The 25,066-nt window shown below is 37.7% G+C and overlaps 1 protein-coding gene across 2 annotated transcripts in view; it reads left to right on the forward strand.

The window, feature by feature from the left end:
* LOC128986006 (ubiquitin-like protein 3) overlaps window positions 1-25,066 on the forward strand; it is a 113,092-nt gene that overhangs the window by 70,042 nt on the left and 17,984 nt on the right. Inside the window, exons 1-2 of one of the 2 annotated variants that reach the window (XM_054406062.1) lie at window positions 9,008-9,329; window positions 16,672-16,918. The exons of the other annotated variant lie outside the window; for it this stretch is intronic. Of the exons in view, the coding sequence (XP_054262037.1) occupies window positions 16,826-16,918 (93 nt within the window). The 5' untranslated portion in view covers window positions 9,008-9,329; window positions 16,672-16,825. Of the gene's footprint in view, window positions 1-9,007; window positions 9,330-16,671; window positions 16,919-25,066 lie in introns of those variants that run through there. 2 annotated transcript variants of the gene reach the window in all.

Consider the following 25,066-nt stretch of genomic DNA (forward strand, 5'->3'; position numbering starts at 1 on the left):
AAGTGTTCGTGCAAGTCTTCTCCTCGTGGTATCAGTTTTTTAGCGATAACAGCGCAGTTGCAGTCACAGTCGTCCGCAGAGTTATCACTGCCATCATCACGATCATGGAAGTCTGTTTCATCTTTACAGTCGGATGTACCCAGTCGCTTCGTGCTTTTAGGAGCTTCAATCGAAATTCCCCGAGATTTACTTGTTAATTCTCTTATCAGACGATCCTTCTCTGAAAGAATATCTTGGTATCTACGAATGACTTCATTGAAGTGATGATCCAGGACTTCACACGACCTGACGTAATCTTCCTTGTTGTTTACGTAAATTTCTGATTCAAATTCGCCGTGTTTCCACTTGGGCAAACTGCTCAAGGAATATTCTTTATTTTCAATATTATGTTTCTCTTCTTCCAAAGATTTAGTCCTCTTTAGTAACCTATCAAGGGTTTTTGTTGTCTTGTTCAGTTCTCGTTTCAAAGCTTCATTTTCACGTTTTAGGTTTTTTACGTCCTCCCTCTGAATTGAGTTTCTTGAAAATTTTCTTAGTAGTTCTTCGTGACTTCGGGGTGTAAACGTATGGGTTTGTTCTGCCTTGTCGTCTTTTTTCTCTTTTGATGAATCGTTTGTCATATTTGGAATTATAATATTACTCCAATTTTAGTAATACACGTACCTTTTTCTTAATTTGATTTTAATTGTTATGAAACGGACTAATTTGTGAAACAAATTTCAAAAACTTAATAATTTGCATAACCTCTTTTAGTCTGTTTACTAATAAATCTGCATTTTAATAATATAAAACACAAATTTGAGTAACATATGTACGTACAGGACAAGGGATGTTTTTTATAAACTTAGTTTACAAATGGTGTTAGGTTAAAACTTCCATTATATAAATGATTTTGTGATTGAACTTGTCCTAATTCAATGTAAGAGGCCTCCAATTAATCAGTATGCAAATTATGTTCTCATTACATTACAACAATATGCCGCCCTATGTTGGTAGATATTATGTTTGGAAGAGATTCTTTATGGTAACAGTTAATGTCTCCAGGTCCACCATCCACTGGCCTAGTTTTGCACTACTTTCTCTGTTGACAAACCTCTTCAGTACTGTCTCAACTAGTGGAATATAATTTAACACGTTTTATATCCATTCAATAAAAGTAGTTTTTCTATGTTCCTACAGCAATACCATTGTTTAATCAGGAATCTAATAATGTTTTGTCTTGTTTCAGGTAAATGTTATACGAGTTCGACAAATATCGTAAGTTAAATTTTAAATTTCACCCCACTTTTTATTCCCTATAAATAAAAAGTCACCTTAATTTTATTTCATTCAATATACTTGATATCTATTTAGGTACCGGTACTTGTTCTTTAATTTATAATTTATAAGTAACCAACGCGGTAAAAATGTGTTATAGACACGCATTTCCGCAGATAGAGGTTTTGTTGAATTTCAAATTGTGAGATAGAAATGAATAATTCATAGATACACATACTTTTTCACTGTAAGTGGTATGGTTGTCATTTGGCTTACACTTAGCCTACACAGTGTATCTAACATACAGCTTCTGCTACACCTACATAATGATTTGGTGTCCTTCGCTATCGGGCAGTTTCATATTTTATCAGACAAAGGTTATTTGCTATTTTCATATACTGTACCTCAGTGGTTTTGTTGTTTTATGGAAGTTTTACGACACCCCTACATTATGATGTACTAGCAGTAAACTGTAGTTTGGACCTACTGAACGAGGAACCAACAGTAGTGTCGGCCGGGAAAACGAGGCTTTCACTGAGCTCGAAACCCACATTGCTGCAAGGTTATGTCGCGACGCGTGAGGCAATGCATTGTATTGTCTACTCCCTTCAACCCCAGGACCCAGGATTACCACTGTACAACGGAACGAGGATCTGACAGTATTATCATTGGTCAAGTGGCCAGTCATACTCAATACAATGCTATGCTACAGCTAGCAATGGTGTTATGTTGTGAAACTACATCGCTAAGCACTGTAGTTTTACACTACTTAGTTTACACGATAACCAAATGCAGTTCTCACAACTTGGATTACATTGCTGTATCGCATGACACGACGCGGTTCTAGATCATTGAACCAGCACCCATATAACTAGCATGGCAAATTGTCAACATCGTTTCGTTATATACAAAGATTTGAGATCATCTCTAGTTTTTAAAATAAATTAATTTTTTGAGGATCTTTCTTTTTATCTCGAAATATAAATTTCTTTGAAACAAAATATAGATGAAGAGTGGTTGAATATCTCGTCTAATCCGAAGGTTCGATTCTAGAAAAGGTAATAATTTTTCATCAAAATTATATTATAGATCTGAAACGTTATAAAATTAAGTAGAAATAAAATCCTATGCTAATCTTCCTCTGTATATACTATGTCGTTAGTATTTTAATTAACCATGGTCAAAAGGATGGTTAAAAGTCGACGGTTCGATTCTAAGAAACCACCCAGCCCATAATCCTCCTTACGCCACGTGATATGTCTCAATTGGTTAATTGTTGGTTATGGTGTCTTAAACACTAATTGGAAATACTTAACTAAACCCGTGTTATAGCTTATCTAAAATTAATTGGCATTACCTCTAATCAGATCATAGTTAAAGAGATTATATGCATCTCTATCATCCCACAATGGCTGTGAACAGTATGCTTAGATAAAATTTAAATCATAATTAGGACAGTGACAGTTATGTCCGTGTAAACGTAGATGCATATTGCATTAAGATTCGAGCATTTAAAGTATTTTACAAAAGATGCATAATATGCAGTAAAGTTTTTGCACAATAAAACGCAATTTTTCCACCACATATTGTTCGGTAACTCCTTATTTTTGCGTAAACAACCAAAACAAAGTGTAATTAGATAAACATTGGAGACTTTCCGCGTCTATAATGCGGTGTTTACTTAGAAGTGTCAAAGAACCTTGTGTGGAAATCAACGAAGACTGAGTGGCGACTGCATTGTACCATACTACTCGCACCCTCTCAATATGAACCCACTGCTGCTGCACCCATGGTAACCTTAGAACCATTAGTTAGTAAAACCTTACATCTTTTCCTTACTCATTTTATAAGTCCAATGTGTGTCGAATGTTTGTCGTTTATGCGTTACCAAACTGGCTATTTGATCGTCATGGAACGTTTTAGGGAGTTGCTCTATATGTGTCTGGGGATGTTTGTGTGAAATTACAGTATTGAAAATACCACAGGTTTCCATTTTACGGCGTTCTAAAGTTCTAACCTTGTGGGGAGTAAGTTTGTTAACAAATACATTTTCTGAAAAACAAAACATGATTTCTAGAGCTTCAGTAACACAGCTGTTGGTTTACATTCAATTAGCAATGTGATTTACTCTCAAATGCCGTCTGTATCCAAAGTAAATACTATGAACGATTTTATTAGCCCCATTGAGTAATATTTTATCCATTTAGAGTATATGTAACTATTTTTTTTTATTTCGTTACTAATTAAATGTCAAATTTGTATATGTTGGCAAAGTTAAAAAATGCAATTACAATGATTATACATTTTATATTTTTACTATAATAAAATCTTTCTCTTTCGAGTCCTCTCCCCGTTGAAAAACACGGGTACAGCTAGTTCTGTATGAAAAAAAATTGCGAGTAGAATAACATATAATGTATTTTGTCGTCCTTTCCCATTCAAATTCAAATAAAGCTCAGCAATGCACGTGTTTCACAACCAGCGGCGTCATTTTCAGTTGCCGTTGTATTGAATGACTTCATCCATATAAACTAGTTTTCAAACCTTTCGAAATAATTGGCCTCAATATATAATAGTTTCCAACAAAATTGAGGTCAGCGATGAACCATGTATTACACGTTTGATTACTGTATTGAAATAAATTTATATGCTAAATTTAAATACATTTCAAAAGTTTGTTGAAGACTAGCTGTTTCTGCTTCTATTTGCTATGTCTCACACTTATAAAGTCGTAGCGCTGACAACATTTCTCAAAAACCGGTTTAAAGACGTATTATTTTGAATTATCTGTACAATCATGTACTATTTTTTTTAATGTACTAACAAATCTTCGTTGTATCATTGTAGGGAAGTCTCTGAATATAATGAGTTATTGCCGTAACGTTCCTGGTGAAAGGAAATCATGCACGCTTGTTTGGTCAGTAACCGAAGTGTTATTTTTTGTATTGTACTTCTAAAAAGCATTATCAGTAAAGGGAAGCCAGCGGTCGGCGACAGTGTTTCACACTTTGGGAGACATTAGCAAAAACAGACTCAGACTGACCTATATACAGAGATTAATGGCTAAGATATGGACATTCCTCTCCCCCTTCCACCTTCCACCATGAGTCAAGTTACACTCTGATGACAATAGCTTTGTCAAATGTTCTCCATTCTGGTGTAATATACCAAATTAAAATCCAATGTTTCCCTTCGTATTGTGGAAATATTGCGATATGCCGTATTTACCTTTGACTTGGAGTAAAATAGCCTTATTTTGTAGCACACACATTTCATATGTCTGGAGACGGTGAAACAGTTAGCGTTGTCATAAGTTACAAAACTACTCCTCAGCATGATTCAATTACAGTGTAGTTAACAATATTTGTATTTCTTCACCGGTCACTGAAGTATTCTGTGATGCGTTGATTTTGTAAAGGAGTATTGTTTGAATATTGTTTTTTTTTTTATTTTAGATATTGTTCTTAGTTTAACATTGGGGTGTAGACCATTGCAGATGATAAGACTTAATTAGGTACTAATAAAAAAACTTAAAAATTGAATACATTTAATTGAGCAAGAGTGAACTACATTAGATTATAAATAAACATTTGCCCAAGAACCTAGCTACTACTGTAGTATAAATAGTAATGCAATGGTTCAAGGTGTGATCCGTAATTGACCGCTGACGTATGCAGTAACGCCGTTTCTACTGCTGAGAGCTGGCCTCAATACCCTAACACCCACACCGCCAGGCTCATAGCACAGAAAACCTACTACTGTACTATAACCCAGAATGCCAACCGCATGGTAAAAAGCATTAAGTGTTTTGAGACAGCTTTGCCTGTCAATTCGTAGGCAGCGCCACCAGCGTGCTAAGTGACAACTAAGTGACAACAGTAGTATGGTAGTATGTTTTCTGTGCTCACAGTCACAAAAATCGTATACAACCAGCTCAAAGAAAATGGGTATATTAGATTGGTAAGTATTTTGTAACATTGAATCAGTATTATGTTTATCATGGTCTGGTGCTTGAACTAAAAGCATACTGTTCGTAACTTTGCTCTGAAACCACAAACTACTCGTAATAAGAACCACCAGTAAAATCCGACTGTATAATCAAAAGATTTCGGATTTAACCATCTCATCATGGGTAAACATTGCCATGGTTATCATTTGATTATTTTGAACCGACATTAGTTCCAAAAGTGTCAAAATAGTTTCTTCATTTGCTACCTTCAATTATTTTGTAAGGTATCTGCAGATTGATAGTTTCAACACAACTTATTTATTGCACGTGCCAGACACTAGACACAGGTCGTCGCCGCAATACTGTACTGTATAATATAACCGGTCAGCCACCTTCTCACATTCCACACAGTTACCGCCACCCTCGGCCAATTGATAGCGAATAACCGTGAAATACTGTTTGTGGCCTCGGTAGGGATTCTGGACTCTTTAATCTGATCCTCTTGACTTGTTTATCAAGGTCTCTAAGTTATTTACGGAATGACTTTCGTCAGTCATTTAACTTTCTGAAGTTTATGTAGCTATGGATTACTTGCAACTTAAGCTGAAAACAGTGAAATGCCAATAAAATAACTGCTTTTAGAACACAAAATGAGGGATAATCCTAAATGAGTCGTTGAATTTAAATTATTGGTTATTTATTGTGTAATAATAAAAACAAGTCAGTTTTGACAATACACGTTTTATGCTTTCTTCCTCATGTATTTATATGTAGGTTGAATCGTATCCCTTATCCGGCGAAATAGATGTTATGGAAGTATGTACCAATTAGGACACGAGCCATCGTATGTATTGCACTATATTCTACAGGGTGGTAAAAAAAAGTCCCAGGACAGTTAAATATTTAAAAAAATAATGCAGATAGAGCTACGATACTTGGTACAAAGTTACAGGGCATAAAACTCTATTTTAACACATATTCAGTGATCCAATAACTCTTCAGGGGGACGGCCCACAAGGAGTCGGAAGAAAATCTTAAATGGAAGCATTGGTCAATATGCACATAAAATTAAAGGTCTTTTTTAGTAGAATACAACGCCGTAAACCGCACATCAAAAGGTTGATCCTGCGCAAAATGACAGTTGTTCAAAGATTCATTTAATTTACATTGCTATTATACGCTTACTCCTCAGGGGGCACAGCCCTAAGAATCGGAAGAAAATTGATAACGTAAGCATAGGTCGATATGCACATCAAATTAAAGGTCTTCACTAGTAGATTACGATGACAATAGACAATAGACAATAGACAATTTATTCATCGTTCAGTAATTACAAAATTACAATAGATTTCGTCAAACAGAATATATTTCTGTCTAGATGCCGTAATTTCAAGCTCAAAAGAATGACTGAGTAAAAAATTGCAGTCGTTCAAAGATTCAAAATGGCGGATTCAAGAAATCTTTGTACATCTGCATTTTGCGCAGGATCAACCTTTTGAAGTGCGGTTTGCGGCATTGTATTCTACTAAAAAAGACCTTTAATTTGATGTGCATATTGACCTATGCTTCCTTTTAAGATTTTCTTCCGACTCCCTGTGGGCCGTCCCCCTGAAGAGTTATTGGATCACTGAATATGTGTTAAAATAGAGTTTTATGCCCTCTAACTTTGTACCAAGTATTGTAGCTCTATCTGCATTATTTTTTAAAAATATGTAACTGTCCTGGGACTTTTTTACTACCCTGTATGTATTGAATGTGTAGGAGGTGGTGTAGAATGTAATTTAGACTACAGTAACGCGCCGCTGGGACTGGTAGTGTAATTAACATGATGGATGTCTGGTCCTTTACACTACATACTACCACTAGACACCTACGTCAATGTAGAAATGGTGTATAGTGTAATGTAGACTACAGTGAAGCGCCGCTGGGACTGGTAGTGTAATTATCATGATGGATGTCTGGTCCTTTACACTACATACTACCACTAGACACCTACGTCAGTATGGAAATGGTGTACAGTGTAATGTAGACTAGAGTGACGCGCCGCTGGGACTGGTAGTGTAATTACCATGATGGATGTCTGGCCCTTTACACTACATACTACCACTAGACACCTACGTCAGTGTAGAAATGGTGTACAGTGTAATGTAGACTAGAGTGACGCGCCGCTGGGACTGGTAGTGTAATTACCATTATGGATGTCTGGTCCTTTACACTACATACTACCACTAGACACCTACGTCAGTGTAGAAATGGTGTACAGTGTAATGTAGACTAGAGTGACGCGCCGCTGGGACTGGTAGTGTAATTATCATTATGGATGTCTGGTCCTTTACACTACATACTTCCACTAGACACCTACGTCAGTGTGGAAATGGTGTACAGTGTAATGTATACTACAGTGACGCGCCGCTGGGACTGGTAGTGTAATTAACATGATGTATGTCTGGTCCTGTACATTAAAGTGTACAGTAAAATTGTTTTTAATAATCAAGGGAAGGAAATTAAGTTTCAACATCATTTTGTAAAAAAACAATTTTCATTGTCGTGATACTGGGAGCTTACTACTAGACCAGCTCTTAGTAGTAGAGCTCGTGGCTTTGGAGCCCGAAATCGCGCCAATTACAATGGATTTTATGTGATAATGCCGCAACCCTTTACTACTAGCCTGAAGTAATTTGTAAACACATTTCCAGGATGTGAAGGTGGACCGTGGTCGTAATTCGCACAGTACAGTGGTGACGTAGGCGTGCTGTGCGTGTTATCGATTGGCCTCAGTAGAGTAGCAGAGTGAGCAGAGTAGGTCACACCCTGCAGTCACTGCCACGTGTAGTCTCGTCAACCCTTCTGTCGAGCTAAATGTCGCTTCTATTTAGAAAACACTTTACGTTGCACTGTTATCCACTACTATTACTATTATTCGTTATTTACGTGTCCGCGTAAAAAACACCCTAAACTATCATTGTTGTACCATGTGCCTTAGTATGCTACTGTGCACTGATTTGATTAATATTTTGTCGATTTAGCAATACGGATATCGCTAAATCAATCATGTTAGATACTTTACTAATTTGTTGTGAATATTACTTCTGGACCCATGTTCCTTTCGTTCTTTAAACTATCTGATGATCCAGGCAGATAAATTGGTCTTAGTCATTTAATTTTAATTCAAGATGTCAGATGTCCCGCACTTTATACACTTGTTTTGCGTTGGAGATTCGCATTCCGCATCATAAATACGGGAGTGTTTTGGTTGTTATGATTATTACGGTAAATAATAGCTGCGTCATTGGTACAAGTCGGATTTTCTAAGCTCTTTGTGCACACAGATAAGCTCGTCAAATAGCAGAACGTGTTATATCGATCCCTAACGGCAGGGAAACAACTTGGTAAACATGGTTTATCTAGCAGAGCACGCAAAGTTTAGTGTTGTCATTCGTGTAATAACTGCAGACCACTAGTACAGAGATAACGGTGACATTGACGGTGTGATAAGGCACAAGTCCCGGACCCGCTCGATACTGTAGTGCTCTAGTGCTGTTGTAGTGTTGCGGTGTTGCGGTGGCCCTATAAACTCTCAGGTGTTAACTCTCATTAATGTTTTCAATCCGATATCAATCGAAGTAATCACGTTACGTGCCGCCAATACTGACTGATAATCTTCCCGTCCTGTCATTGTCAAGACAGTCAGGTCTACCATACGCCGCCCGTCATAGTTTTTGCGTTCGTTACGCGTAGTTGTTCATCATACAGATTTGTTACAATGCACGCTGTGAATTGTCCTTTGTGAGACATTCCCTCGTACAGTACTAACTACAACTACGGTATTGATAATTGATCTAGTGTTGGCGGCGTCGGGTGTTGGCACGTCGCTGGAGCTGCAAGGTCGTATTTCAGCAATGCTAATCAATTGCCGGTAGAGTTCCGATCCATACCTTGAGACTCCACTTCCTCCGTCTCGTCGTCGTCCACCTTGGTCTTGGTCGTGCCCTCGTCCCTCAGTCTCAGCTCAGTCTGATTGTGCGTGCCGTGCTGTTAACTGTGCGTGTGGTTATATCGGCTTACCAAGTGTTCGGCGTAATGTGATTTCCCATACTAGTTCTGGTTATATAGTGGCTAAAAAGTATTGTTTTTTTTATTATCTTTAGGCTTGCAAAACCTTTAAAATGTGTGTGTGTTTTTTTTTTTTTTTATTATTATAGGTGGTATTAATTGGGGTTTGATTTAAATACAATAAATACATTTTGTACTATGCTTGTTAAATAAGCGCATTTGTCATGAAAGCTATTTAAAGGTAGAGGGCTTAACTTGTAGTTTCCAAAAATGATGGTTAAATGATAAATTTTTCGTTTTAGTAGTATGTTTTAGTAGTTTTACTAGTATGTTTTCTGTGGTTTTAGTTAGGTGAATTTTTGGATGTTATAATGTGGAAACTGATTTCATTATTTGTTAGTTTCAATCCAAAATAATTGGAGGAATTAGAAGTCGATGTTATGTAATTTTTATGTGCCTACATAGTTTTTTTTATTTTTATAAAATTGATTTTTAAATAGTATACTTTGAAAAAAAAAAAACTGTACTACTTTGAGGTAGAAGGCGGCTGTATTATAAACACTGTGTAGCACATTGTCCTTTGTAAACAGAAAGGGAGAGATATGTGATGGCAATAATAATGTGGCTGCTTAACTTTACCAATATTGTTTATAATCAATTTTGCTATTGAAACAGTTCATAGGAGGTATATTTTAAGTCCGTCCTGATTGGAAATCATATCTTACCTATTTCCAAAATCAAACGCTTCAGTCATGATATCAAATGACATGGCAGGGCTTGATTATATGAGTTAGCAAAGCACAGTGCTGGCGGTTCAGTGTTGGCACGAGAGAGGGCAATGCAGTCACTGATGTTTATGTGTTGAGAGGGTGACCTAATTAACACCAGTTCCTGCCCTGATTTGCATTTATTTCAAAGCTCAATTCCAGAGTAATGAGATTCAGGGTCATAAATAACTGATGATCATACTGTATTAACATTCTCTTTGTAAACTTGTGGCAAATTAGATAGGCATAGGAATTGGTGGCTTAAAATTAAATACTTGAATAACTTGTGTGTATAATTTATGCTAAATTATTATGTTTAGTAATCATTATGTTGGCAATCATTATGTTACCCTAACTAGTAGTAGTCTTTTTGAAATTAAATAACAGTATGATAAAGTCATAATATTATCTTTATCTATCGTGGGAATTATAAAATAGGTACTAAAATAATTTACATCTAGGTGGGTTTGTCGAATGTTACAACATTTAACATAGGTGTATAGTTGGTTGTCATACATTTGACATACTCGTACATAATTAAAAACTAAAATCAGACTTAAAAGATCAAAATGGTTTTAAATTTTACTCACAGGCACATTAACATAAAAAAAATTCAAACAAAAATGGGCTAGTTCAGTAAAACCCGGCTTAATAATCACATTTAGGGTGATAACAAATTTGTTTTGAATGAGTAATACAGTATCTTGAACTTAACTGATTCAAACTATCAATATCTCAAATGAAAGCCTTTCTTTCTAGTATTACCGGTACCTATTTTAAGACCAAGACATAACTAAAATAAAAATGGAGTTACCATTGATTGCAGATAAGTCATAAACTAATTATGGTTATTGTTGATTCGTGATTCAGCAGTGTATGTTCGATCTTAATAATCAACTAGTGGAACCCCTTCGAAATCGACGGTTAATCTTGAGGTTTTATGTAAATTCAGCTAACTGCGATGGATAGAGTGAAGTCTTAAAATCTTAGTTAAATGAAGGGAAGATAAGCAATAATAAGTATGACGATTGTGTTCCCTAAAAACGTGATTGATGAATTCGTTTAACACAATATTTCCTACCTTTTTTCCGGCTTTAGGTTGCCCAAAAGGTTTTTAGGAGTCTTATAATTGTTTGTTCATGAGTTTGTTTCATACCAAGCCACTTTCACTATATGGGAGAATGAGTTCATATAATTAGTCTATCATGTTACGGAAAGAGTCAATATTTATTACTAACCACCAATTCCATCTGCTTTAGGAAAATCATTCAGATTGTATCCGGATTTATAAGTAATATTCATCTTTGGTCATAAAAATACAAAATTCTATCAGCATATTAAATAAGTTTTTTTTTTGTTTGATAAAAATATTTGATTCTCCAGAAAGCAGTAACATTCTTACTTCGATGTCAGCAATTTTAATTCCTTCTCTTGCCACATCGACCCATGTATTTAATCATCCTGTTCTTACTTGATAATTCATTAACTTATGGGGTAGTTTTGCCTTGGCCATATAGATCACATAAAGCTGTGCATGTATTTCGTGGATTGGAATGAACCATAATTGTAGAAAATTTTATCACAAATCTTGAACATTTGCGGAACCAAATCCATAACCTAGTCCAGCCTTGGTAACAAATTATGAAAATGCGATGAGATGTGATGACACTGTTGTGTTTCCGAATGTTTTGTATGTAGTGAGGTTTAGATGCGTTGTTCGACCTAGCTACATGTGTACATCAAAGTAAAAACTGTGTACACATTTTTTTTAAATACCTGAATTGACATTAGTTCACCTACTTTACCAAAACCATAGACTCCGTAGTTAGTCTATTCCAAAACTTGAACACAGCTCTCATCCTCAAAGTACTCATCTATGACACAATTTTCAACCCGATTATCAAAAACTTGTATACCAATAAATGAATCTCAGGTGTTCTTTCGTGAATTTAAAAATAAATGGTGATTGAAAGTAGGAAAAAAAGCAAGTGCCAACCTTACAATATATAAGCTAACCCGATAAGAAATAGTTATATGTTTGAAATTGATATGTCACACTTATTTCATAATTTAAAATTTTCTAAGAGCAATAAAGCATAGATTTTTGAACAAAACCTTTAAAACGTATCATATATTCATCATTTTGTTGAAACTATGAAAAACTTGCCATGCGGTGGAGAATCTATTTAAAATCTATATAAATAAAATTAGAGTTTTGTCTGTACATTGCTTAGAATAATGAACTTTTTGGTTATTTTTACATTTCATAGGTCAGAGAAACCGAATCAAACCTTATCTCAATTTCTGTCTGTCTGTCTGTCTGTCTGTCTGTCTGTCTATCTGTCATTCTCTTGGTAACGCTAAAATACGCACTTTATTACAACTACTCCTCAATAACTATAGCACTGTCCCGCCTGAAACTTATTTTCCAAATACTATACATATATGAGATGGTTTTAGAGTATTTCATCGAATATGAGACAGTTAGATATTTAACAGTAAACCCTTGAAAATCAAGTTTTTGTCGATTTTTGACGTGGAATTTCTGGAAGCCCATGTTAACCTTATGAGAAATGAAATTATTGAATCTTAACAGCTGTTTCAATTAAACAAGTTGGTTCTGTTCTGTGATGTTCAATAGCATTAAAGTTACAAGGATTACCAACAGGGTGCAGCACTAGCACTATTATTTCTTTTACATTTATGACAACAGCTAATTTGCAACCTGGAGGCGAGTGAGCGTAGCGAACGAGCTAACCTGAAGGCAAGTGAGCGTAGCGAACGAGCTAACCTGAAGGAAAGTGAGCGCAGCGAACGAGCTCCAACATACAGGTGAGTGAGCGTAGCGAACGAACTTCAACCAGGACGTGATTGAGCCATGCAAACGAGATCAGATAGTAAAAATAAAAGTAAGCCTACCGTTATAGGATCGACCGGCAGACACAGAGGTAATTTAACCTTTTATTGATTGTCATACCGATCCGGAACAACAAAAAACAACATAAAATGAAGCTATGTATAATAGTTTGGCCAGCATATCTTAAAATATGCAAACCAACTGCTGTTCTTTATATAAGAAGGTTTCAACTGAATATTATAAGATCCCCGTGCGTAGAACGGGTACACAGCTAGTCATAAATAATAATGTACACATTTAATTTTGACAGTTTCAGTAGACCTTTGAATACAATTTTAATATTAACAGCTGGTTCATTAAAATTAATGTAAAATTATCCATATGGTCGAAATGTAAACAAAATTGCAGAGTGAACTTTAAAGGCCTCTGGGGCAAAGCCCCAAGGAAATTCACCTCGTTTCTATTTTGAGGGCTCACCTACAGACCAATCACTTTCTTTAGACACCCCTACCAAGTTTCTACGCCTAGCCGTTCTCTCAAATTAGCTGTGACAAAAACCTCGTTTTCCTCCATAAGAATAACATGGGATGGGAATTTAAAGGCCACTGGGGCAGAGCCCCGAGGGAATTCTCCATGTTTGTCTTTTGATGGCTCATCTACAGACCAACAGATCTACAGACCTTTCTTTAGACACCTCTATCGAGTTTCTACGCCCAGCCGTTCTCTCAAAATAGCTGTCACAAAGAAAAAACAGTTTCAAAGTAATATATAGATAGCTCAAATGAGAGCTGGTACTTCACTGAAGGTTCTTGTTCTTGGACCAAAACATACAGGATAATGTTAGAACTGGTTTTAATACATCTTTTTTTATTATAAAAAGTTTTTAAAAATCAAATTGATTTTTTTAGGTCAAGTAATACAGCAGGTAAATGAATGGTGATGCTTGATGTCAAATCTACACACCTTTTTTAATTTAAGGCCAAAATAATGAAAATCGGTTGAGTAGAAGAGCCAAGGCGACTCAAAAAGCAAACTTAATATTTTTTAATATTATAGATATTGTTTCAAAGAATATCAATCCTTGAGAAAAACATCCAAAAGCATATAGGTCTAGCTCGTAAAAGTGCCTTGCTAGTAAATAATATATAACTTGTTTTACAACCCATAATGTATACCAAAATTACAGTATATTAGAATAGGTAGAAATGATTACAAGATCAACTTAATGTTCTAAAAATGTCTTCTCTTAAAACTAGGAATTTATTTTGTTTAAATCTTTTCTGGGAAAATGTTTTAACTTAGTTTACAACACATTTTCTTTTTTAACATAATTTTGTAGTTTTTCAATACTCACCAATTTAATAGCAGTTTATTAAGTTTATTTAGTTTAGTTTATTTAGTTTTTATTTTTAATAGCAGTTTAGTTTTTTTTTTATTAATCCACAAGTTAAAATAATGTTACAACTTAAGTTGAGGCTTGTCTCCCTCTGTAACATATTCATTAGCCTTTATAGAGTTTTTTTCAATATTTACAATCTTTTTTTACATTTGTACCAAAAATGGAGGTGGAAGTGTCTAAAATATATTTATGTACAACCATATGAAGGTCACTGCAGTCCATGCTGTCATCACTAGGTATAGATAGACAGTAGAGACTGTGTGAGTGTGATGTGTGTCGGAAGTGAGAAGTGAGACTTCAACCTTGGTCCTGAGCCAGAATCCCACCTCTACCTCCATTGTCATCATCATCACAAAGTCACTCTGGCTACAACTACAGCAGCTATATAACAAAACTATAGTTAGTTACAGTAGAGACTGTTTGAGTGTGATGTGTGTCGGAAGTGAGAAGTGAGACTACAACCTTGGTCCTGAGCCAGAATCCCACCTCTACCTCCATTGTCATCATCATCACAAAGTCACTCTGGCTACAACTACAGCAGCTATATAACAAAACTATAGTCACAGTAGAGACTGTTTGAGTGTGATGTGTGTCGGAAGTGAGAAGTTTGACTACAACCTTGGTTCTGAGCCAGAATCCCACCTCTACCTCCATTGTCATCATCATCACAAAGTCACTTTGGCTACACCTACAGATAATTAAGAAACAGCCGATAGTGTTTATAATGTTGTCCTGGAATTCAATCCCCTGAGATCTTTCCCTGGACAAACTATATTTTTGATATCACAGCCATGAGCCATTACATTCCGACCGCACGACCGCAAACACTTGAGTTGAACAATATGACTTACTTGTCTTATTTCCTTTTATACTGGGGGGACATATAGCCACAACAAAAGCGTCCACTGAACTCTCAATGGAAGATTTTGTCCATCTTGGAAGCATAATATCTCAATGATGTTTCTAAGATGGACAAAATCTTCTACTCTTTTAACGACCTTGCCATTTAGGTTAAGATGTTTTAAACCAACCTTATTTCCGTCACCACCAAGGTCTTTAAGTTTATCTTCCAAATCTTTACTTCTATAACCCATAATGCACAGGTCATCGGCAAAATCTATGTCTTCTAGTCCATCTGCGAGACCTGCCTGTGACTTGTTTGAGAGGGGGGTTAGATTCCAAGGGAGCGAAATGACACTATCCCTTTTATGAAAATATAGAAGGCTTTATTCTTAAATATTCTTAATTTACCATATCCTGTGTATATTCCGTGTTAAACAAGTTTCTATGCATCAAATATGTTTTGTATGTTTGAGAAAGGGCACAATTTTCCTTCAACTATTCTTGACAACATAATTCAACTTTTTATATGATGTAGCATTTTTACCTTGACATTAGTTTTAAGGGTTAGTTCAAATATTTGAAATATATAAACAATATACAAATATACATAGTCACACTTCACCAAACCTCTACTGTCTGCTCCTCTATGTAAGATGGATATGCAATGTAGGCTTGCAGTGCTGCTGCTGCTGCTATTCTGTAGTGACTCATCCAATCTCACTTTCAATTACTGCACCATGTTGTCTTAGTCTTGCCATATCAACCTCACAATGGCAACCTCCAATCACCACTTCACAGTGTACTCACTTCCTTTCTATCGTTTTGTTACAATAATATACTTTGAGAATATTGTACTTTGTGATTGTGGTTAACAAATATAGATTAAAATTAAAATTATTCTATTTAAGTTATTACTTATAATTAAATCTTATAAAATGATAATCAATTTTCAAAGAGAATTAAAATCTGAAATTCTTCTTGCTTAAATCATTGCAACATATTTTTATTGGTTAGTAGGATCTGTTGTTAGGCTAAACACTGATTAATAATAATGGTTTAGATACCTGATTCAGGCAATCCAATTGTTGTGTTCACAACTAGTTTTGATCTGATTTAAACATTTTAGGTTTTTTTTTCGCTATCCGGAGGCTATTCATACTACAATGAAGTAAACAATAATTGATAATTGATAAAGTCAAGTTTAAAAAATAATTTGTGGGTCTAGTTAAGTGTTACATTTTTGTTACGTCTCCCCAACTAATTAGCCTAATTTCTTCCCTACAAATATGTATTTATTTTTTTTTTATTTCGGCGTATTGTTTAAGAGTCATGACTTAGGTTTAAAAGAAGGCGATTACAGTATTGTAATTGGTTAGAGGTTTAAGTTTTTATAGGCATTTCTCATCCATACATATTCTAAAATGTTGGGTTTCCGATGAGAAATTTCTTATTTTACTCCTTAATTAAATAATTCATTGTTAATCCCATCTAATTTTATTAATTGTCTCAAAATACATAATTCAGATATAGTTTTGATCCGGAACAGTTTTAGGCTCTCTTATTTGTTAAGTAAAACCGTTATTTATACAAAAACTAAAATAATAGATTGAGGAAGGAAGGGCTTTCCTGTTAGTAACATTGGTAATAATCAGGACTGAGTGATTGCAAAGTGTGAACTGAAGTAGGAAGTGTTTGTGGCAATGTTCGCATCACAATGGTTCTTGCGTCGCTGCTCTTTTGGTTTACTTAAAGCAGCCCCTTTTGTCACCAACCTCAACAATAACCAAGAAAAGGTGAGTGTAAAACTGAACCAACAAATTATGTTGAAGAAGGCGGTGATCGATGTACTCAAATTTCACTTTTCTAGAAATGTAAGCTGTAACTCTTTCAACAGCTTCTTAACAAAATACAAAAATTATTACTACTTCATACATCCATAAAAAGTGAGGCACTTCTGTGGCCTTAGGTTGAAATGTCTTAAGGAATCAGATTGTAAAATGTCAATTAGAAGTAGCACCAAGAGTAAAATCTATGGCAATTTTCATGTCTAGTTTTTTTTCTGTTTCTGACAGTGAATAGGCTAATAAAAAATAACAATTAATATAAGAAGTGCAGTATTAACTTTGTAATTTTTTTCAAATGCGCCGTGCGTGTCACCGTTTTTCATATAGATGTACCCAGCATGCAAGCAAAAAGTACTGTACTTCCAAAATCCCCCCTCTTCTGGTTACAACCAATGTCAGTCGTCAAACGTTGCAGAAATGAATATGACAAAAACGTTAACCTACTCTCATCCACTCCCACTGCAGTGTTTGTCGGCCAGCCTTTAGGGCATCTTAAAATTAAGTAGGTACATCATTGGGTCTCAATAAGTATCTTCAATAAGTCTCCTCGGGACCGAGGCCAGGCCGGATAATGGTTTATCCGGTTAAACCGACGTCCCCAAAAACTCGTAAAAACTGATTGTTTAAATGCGTATTTGACTTAAATTTAGGAGAGCATTGTATTTAGACACGTGATCACTGGTCTCAAATCTTTCCCACGAGAATGGTTGTTTCAGTACCGCCCACTTTCTGCCGATCTAGTCCGGTTAAACCGATGTGCTGATAAAAATTGTCCGGTTAAAGAGATGTCATTTCCGTCGAGTGTATTCCGGTTTAACCGATGTTTGGTTAAAAGGTGTCCGGATTAGAGGGAGTCTACTATATAAGGAAATTAAATCATTAAGTAGCCAAATTAACGAATATGAGTTAGTTACTTTTAGTTAGGGGTTGCCGGGGAGAAATCAGGGGTATTAGGATGTAGTTTTGGAGTTTAAAACGTCCGTTTCCCATCAAACTTGTTGAGACAATGTAACAAAATCACACGGTACTAAATTAATCAGTAGCCTTGTTCTCTCCCTTGCTGCCAGCAATGATTAAATTCATAATGCAGAATCAGTGAGAGGGTACTTTCGAAGCGCGCAACCAGTTCAAATAACACAAAATATCTTTGATCCATGACCAACTCATTTTCAAGTCACTGAAAAGTATTGTCCCATGTGTAGGAAAGGTTGCGCGTTTTAACATCATCTCCCACCCCTAAGGTCACTGAAATTTAGTTTCATCAACTGATAGTTTAATCCAGTAACCTAACGCATTTTACCTTGCATGAAATGGGGTAGTAGGTTTCATTTTTTTATGTTGTTAGTAATAGTACCGAGATGCTAAATCCAAATTTTCGACCTCGGCGACCTTCCGGATCACCTCCAAAAAGCTTAAAAATCGGCGGAATTTCGCACTATTTTTACGTTTGTGTGATTTTGACCATGAAGCATCACTTTTTCATAAAGAACAACCATAATCATTTTTAAAGTACATTAAATTACCTATCGTTTAAGACCAAAATAGTTTTTACAGGCCTAATAGTTTTCAAGATATGACTCAGCAAACAACGGCTAAAATTATAAAATTTTGAAAATTTTTAAAGTTTGGCTAACGTTAACCCTAAAACATAACTTCCACATTATTTTTCATTGAAACAAACTCAATTACTTTAAAACTACATTAAGTTACTCACAATTTAAGACCAAAATGGTGATTATAGGCCTAACACATTGAGAGATATGACCCTTCAAGTTTCATAAAATCTTCCATAAATGTTTGTATTTTAAGATTCAAGCTATTCAATTTGGCCAAATTTTATAAAAGAACCATAATAACAAATAAACAAATTTATTTCATTTCAACATTATATTGTTTTATAAAATAAAAACTGTTAAAATGGAAACAAATCTATCGTATCTATCTACATAAACACGCACGTACATTGTTACAATATGGTTCTCGTGGATAGAACACAGGCCTGTGTAGAACGCTATTTATTGTATTTTTATTGTCGCGGGAGCAGGTTGGAGAACACTGAGGGCGATGGCGTCTGTGATTAGATGATCCTTGTACCTTTGGACATGAACTCGTCCTGTGAGGGTATCAGTTGAAGATTGACTTGTATGACTAACTTGAGACGTTTGGACGTGTGAACTATAATTTAATTTTTCATTCAATTGAGACGTGGGTAATGGTGAGAATCAATGTGTAAAGAAGTGATTTAATTCTTCATCCGACTGCTTTAGAACGCATAACCTGTGAAACAGTGTGAGGGGTGAGGGGGTTAATAGTCACCTTTCTATTGCCATCAGTCACAGTATTAACTTCAGAAGAAAGAGATACTACTTTATTCTTAATTTTGTATTTGACTTATTCATATTTTTCTCATAAAACTCTCAACATCACTGCCTTGTCAATATCTCTAGCCATTGACAGTTTCCCTCCAACAATTCCATTGCTTAAGAACATTATAACATCAGTACTCGCCTTTGGCTCGCTGGGGGCTCCGCCCCCAGGCCCCCTAGCTGTTAGTCGTCATTAGTAGATTAGGAAGGGGTGAGAGGCCATCGCCAAGAAGCCGGGCAAATTTCAAGTCCGTAGCACACCTAGAAGTGGTCTAAAAATCACTCTTCGCATCTCTAAATTCTTTGTGGGGATGTAATAGCGAAAATCGATATTGAAGTACTAACCATTTCACAAAATATTGGAATAGATTGTTACGTAGATAATAGTAAAGTATTATATTAAGTAAATAGTTCATCGTAAGTATTCATGTATATGTTTATGAAAATAGATGAAGTTATTTTTGTTTCCCTTTCAGTTGGCCACAAACTGTATGGCATATCCAGTTCCGCCACGGGGAGGCCAGGAAACGTAGGAACTTTATTAATTTACAAATTATTATATTAACAGTTATATTATTTCAAGTAAAAAGATGTTAGTAAATATTTATAAATTTATTAAGGAAAATAGATCAAGTAATGTTTGTTTCCGTGTCAGTTATTTATAGTAACAGTTATAGTATTTTAAGTAAAAAGATGTTAGTAAATATTTATAAATTTATTAATGAAAATAGATCAAGTAATGTTTGTTTCCCTGTCGGTTAGCCGTAAACTGTTAATATAACAAAGCAGTCAATGAAACAGTCAATATTGCTTTATAACAAAACAATTTACGAATATATTTGAGGAGGCTGGCAAGTTAATATCAATCTCAAACTTAAAGAACCCCTTATAAAAAAAATCAATTATAATGTTGCGGTAGGAGAACATGTTAGTAAAGTATGTTTACAACTGAGTATTTGGTCAAACGAAGTGATAATATAATTGGCATTGCAATGGCGAAAATCGATATTGAAGTAATAATTATTTCACAATATATATATCTGAATAGATTGAAAAGTTAATAAGTTGATAATTGTAAAGTATTATATGAAGTAAATAGATTATAGTAAATATTCATGTATATATTTATGAAAATAGATCAAGTAATGTTTGTTTCCCTGTCGGTTAGCCATAGACTGTATGGCATATCCAGCTCCGCCACGAGGAGGCCAGGAAACGTCGGAACCATATTTACAATCGTTAACAAATGTACAAGCTAAGTTTTGTATAAGATAAGTAGATTAATAAGTGAATAAGTTGATAATAGTAAAGTGTTATATTAATAAAATAGATTATAGTAGATATTCATGTATATATTTATGAAAATAGATCAAGTAATGTTTGTTTCCCTGTCGGTTAGCCATAAACTTTATGGCATATCCAGTTCCGCCACGAGGAGGCCAGGAAACGTCGGAACCATATTTACAATTATTTACAAACTTTACTAACTACCTAAAGAAATATGAACAACAACTTAACTAACTAATAAAAAGAAGAAAAAAAATATATACAACAACGGGGACTTTTGATAAGGCAGGCCCCCTATAGTACTGCCAAACTAGAATACTAAAAACACACAAAAAACGACTTATTTCTAAAGAAAAAACTTAAAGGAAATATATACAAAAACCTACAGCTAAAGTCAAGTCAGGGTTAGAGGAGGAGATCGTCATACACGATATTTTTCGCGTATGCGATTCCCCCTTGGACACGGTCGGGACGGACAAGGACGACTATATGGTCTGGATGCCTGACTCTACTGAGCAGGACGTACAACTGACCATGAGTGAAACAGTCACTGCGAAGATCGACTCCAACGCGATCAATCGTCTGGCCCTGGCTTTTGTGGCCAGTCATGGAATATGCCAGCATGAGAGGAAACTGAAGACGGCGGACACGAAGCGGTGACCCCTCGACGAACGGGAAAACGAATTGAATCCGGGGAATACAAATCGGATCCTGTTGTCCAGGGAGTCGCACTGTGATCAGACGAGGTCTTATTGCAGTCACGATCACTTTAGTGCCGTTTACGAGTCCGCTGTCAATGTTCAAGTTTCTCATGACGAGGCACACGGAGCCAATCTTGAGTCGCAGGACATGGTCTGGTACACCCTTGCCAGTAGCTTGGTTCAACAAGTGAACGTCTACATCCATACCATCGTCGTTCTCCTTGTCCACAGAATCAGCACTCCTCAACTCATGAACGACGCCGTCAATCAGGTTGAGGACGGTGTTGTTGATCTGCTGGACATTGGCGTTCATGGTCGAAAGAATAGACCTGCCAGCAATTCTGTCTGAGTGGTGTAGGTCACAAGCAGGAAACACAAAGTCAATCAAGTCGGGAAGGGATGTCACGTATTTCACACCGGACAGTGGGATCAGGGCAACAGAGTCACGGCCTTCCCCAAAAGGAACAGATGTAATTGTTCCATTGCCTACTTGAAGGAGGAAGTCAGAGTAGGCAGTGGACCCAGAAGTCCGGTGAGGTGTGGACAGAGAAAAGATTTTGAAACTTGGCCACAGAGATGACGCACGCAGTGATACACAGGCAATGTCGGCCGGAGTACGAGCCTTGGCAACAACTGGTGCGATCTGACGGAAATCCCCGCAGCAGATAAAGATCTTATTCCCGAATGGCTCAGGTGAATTCATGAGATCACGCAGAGATCTGTCGATGATTTCAAAAATGTACCGGTGAGCCATCGGGGCCTCATCAAAAACTATGAGCTGTGCGGCTCTGATGAGTTCTGCCCGCTGAGATCCGTTGGTCAAGTTCCAATATCCAGTGCCATCGCCGAGATCAAGTGGTAGCCGAAACATGCTATGTGCTGTCGTGCCACCAGGCAGATTACCAGCGGCAATGCCGGAGCTAGCGACAGCAATAGCGACCTGGTTACGACTACGGACGTAAGCGAGGATTACGTGTATTAGGAAGGTCTTGCCGTAGCCTCCGGGTCCGTCAAGGAAGATCAATTTTGTTGATCAACGATCGACTTGGCCCTGTAGTAGAGACCAAACATAATCGAAGACCGCCCTCTGGTCGCGGGAAAGTTTAGGTTCCCACTCATCTACAAGTGATCTCTGACGATTTTCACCGTAGATAAGAAGTTCCCTCCCCAGTTCGGTCGTGTCGTCATCTACAGTAGGGAGACCGTGATCTGCCAAGCAGGATCCCTGACGTCGAAGGCTTCGGTCGATCTCAATTAGAGCCAGCTTGTACGCAACCTCGTGATCAAGAGGATTCCGCTCTAAATGGTCTTCGCACAATGCGTCACGGAAAGCATCCCACAAGAGGGCTGCAGGAGCTCCCATGTTACACAGAAGGACAAAGAAAGAGCGGAGCCTCGGGCCGACCATGAAACGAGCTGCTTCCTTGAGGGCTTGGTGGTACTCGTCCTCGTCCTCAACCAAACCGAGGGTGCGCGCTACCTGTTGATATGTCGTGCAACCATCACCACCACGAGCAAGCAGGTCGGCCCTCCCTTGCCATAATCACGTCGATATTTTACAAAACCCCTCTCGTCTACATGCGTTGATTCACAGGGAGGTTTGGGGAAAAATTTAGAACAGCTGCCTTTGGCAGTGTCCCAGCAAGGGAAGTCGGTCCTGTGATCCGTACCACAAGGGCCGTGGATCATGTGCCGCAGAACCAACGCCCTTAATCGGCCTCCTGCCTCCTCCGGAGATGGAATGTCAGCGCGGATGAGGGAGTCTATGTCCGAAGCCTGCACTGGTCCATCGCCATCGATTTTAAACACGATGTGGGCATGTGGAAGACCCCGCATCTGCATCTCGATGACGTGGACTATGTAGATAGACCGACCGAACATAGCTCCGCTGCGCAGATCGCGGAGGAGTTCCAGCAGTTTGATATAGAAAACTCTACAGGCCGTGCTGGGATCACTGCGACCGCTATTTCGAGGACAGGCTTTTTTGTTCTCCTCCCAAGTCGCACTATAAGTGAATGTGAGAAAAAATGTGGGGAAGCCGAGACGTGAGACCAATGCCATAGCATTCTCATATCGAAGTTTCATGTATCTCGGCCCCCCGGTAAACGAACTTGGGAGGTAAACCTTGCCAGCCTGTACCCCACCCTCCCCCTGAACTGTCTCGTCATTGTTAATGTCGTTGAGGACCTGACGTCCACCACGATTCGCCGCTTCAATCTCATCCAACGGCCCTATCCTCATGGCATTTTCAGATGCCTTCGTCTGCGTGAACTTGATGTAGTTGAGCTTCTCGTCCTCGTATCTGGCATACATTTCGACCTGCCAAGCTTGAGACAGTCGGCCGAGGTGTGAGAAACGAGGTTCAGACAGCAGAAGACAACGGGAGTAGTCATACTGGGACAATTTGTTGTTAAAATTGTCGCGGCGTCCAATATGCCAGCCCAAAGTGCCTTGAGGATAGAGCAGAGGGTATTGGAAGGGCTCCATGAGAGGACTGAAAAGGTTGATAGAAGTGGGTCGTCCGGATCCAACTTTCCAAATGGAAAGCTTGCGGGGCTCGTACACTGTCTCGTCGGTGCTTATGACAGCGTGCACCTCAACGCCTGTTTGCCTGTCGCCTAGAACGGGACCATGGGTAGATCTACTTGTCACTTGGAAATCCAAGTGAGCGTTCACAGCTGGCTCACTACCCAAACGCCGATAGTGAGCGACGTATGGATTTTGCTGTGACAGGTATCGAGTAATCGAGTCAACAACATCACCGTCAAGTGATCTACCCAAGGCAATGTTCCTTCGTTCTTCGCCGTCGTCGATGTAAAGACGGGACCTGTTCACAAACTGAACGTCCCCAGCCTTGGTGGTAAACTTTTGACCGGGGTCGGACAGGTTGTATATCTGGTGGTACATTCTACCTTCGATTTTAAAGAAAGACAGACCACTTGGATGTCTGTACCCACCAGATATTTCTAAGGCACTAAACGCAAACAGGTCGTTGTAGGCACGAGCCCTGTCGAGAAAACGACGATCAGAATAAAAGACTTCGTCAAGGGGACTTAAATCAAGGACGTTGCATGCCCCTTGACCACAACACCACTTCTTCCTACCCTTTTCCTCCTCAAAAAGCCTGGCACCACAGTGAGTACATTTGAAAATTTCACTGTCCCAAAGAGAAATTTTTTTAAGACGGAAAGCAGGAATGTCGTTTAATAACTCACCCTTCCAAGACCCCATTGGACCATGTTCAGAGATTTTCCGAGCAAGTGCAACTGGCAAGTGACGAATATCAGAGAGCGTAGGATTTTTTAAACGGAAAATCTGAACTCTTCGGGCAGACGCTCCAGGATTACGCAAGTCGTAATCTCGAACAGCCTCCCGGTGCACTTCGGGGTGGTTTTGAGTATAACGGCCAACGGCAGCCCTGTGGGCCTCAGGGTGATCTTGAGAGTACTGACTGTTTTGACCACGGATTTGATCTGAATGCGTTTCCCGGTACTTTTTCTTCGCCGCATCCACTTGTTCCTCACGGGTGGTTTCCAAAACTTTTGGGCGCCCGGGCCTTCTTAGGTCTGCCGGGACCTTTTTTACCGTCCAAATTTGGATTAGAAACGGTCTGTGAGGAAGGGGGGGATTGTAAATTGTTAACCGCCCGTTCGGTCGGTAGGACGGCGTCATTAGAAAAGCTAAGTTTCATGATGTTATACTGTCCACCGACGAACGCGGAATTTGCTAATAAAAGCGAGGCT

Source organism: Macrosteles quadrilineatus, unplaced genomic scaffold (assembly GCF_028750875.1).
Source record: "Macrosteles quadrilineatus isolate MER2022 unplaced genomic scaffold, UCM_ALF_1.0 Scaffold_2__2_contigs__length_208266976, whole genome shotgun sequence".
NCBI classification, from domain to species: domain Eukaryota; kingdom Metazoa; phylum Arthropoda; class Insecta; order Hemiptera; family Cicadellidae; genus Macrosteles; species Macrosteles quadrilineatus.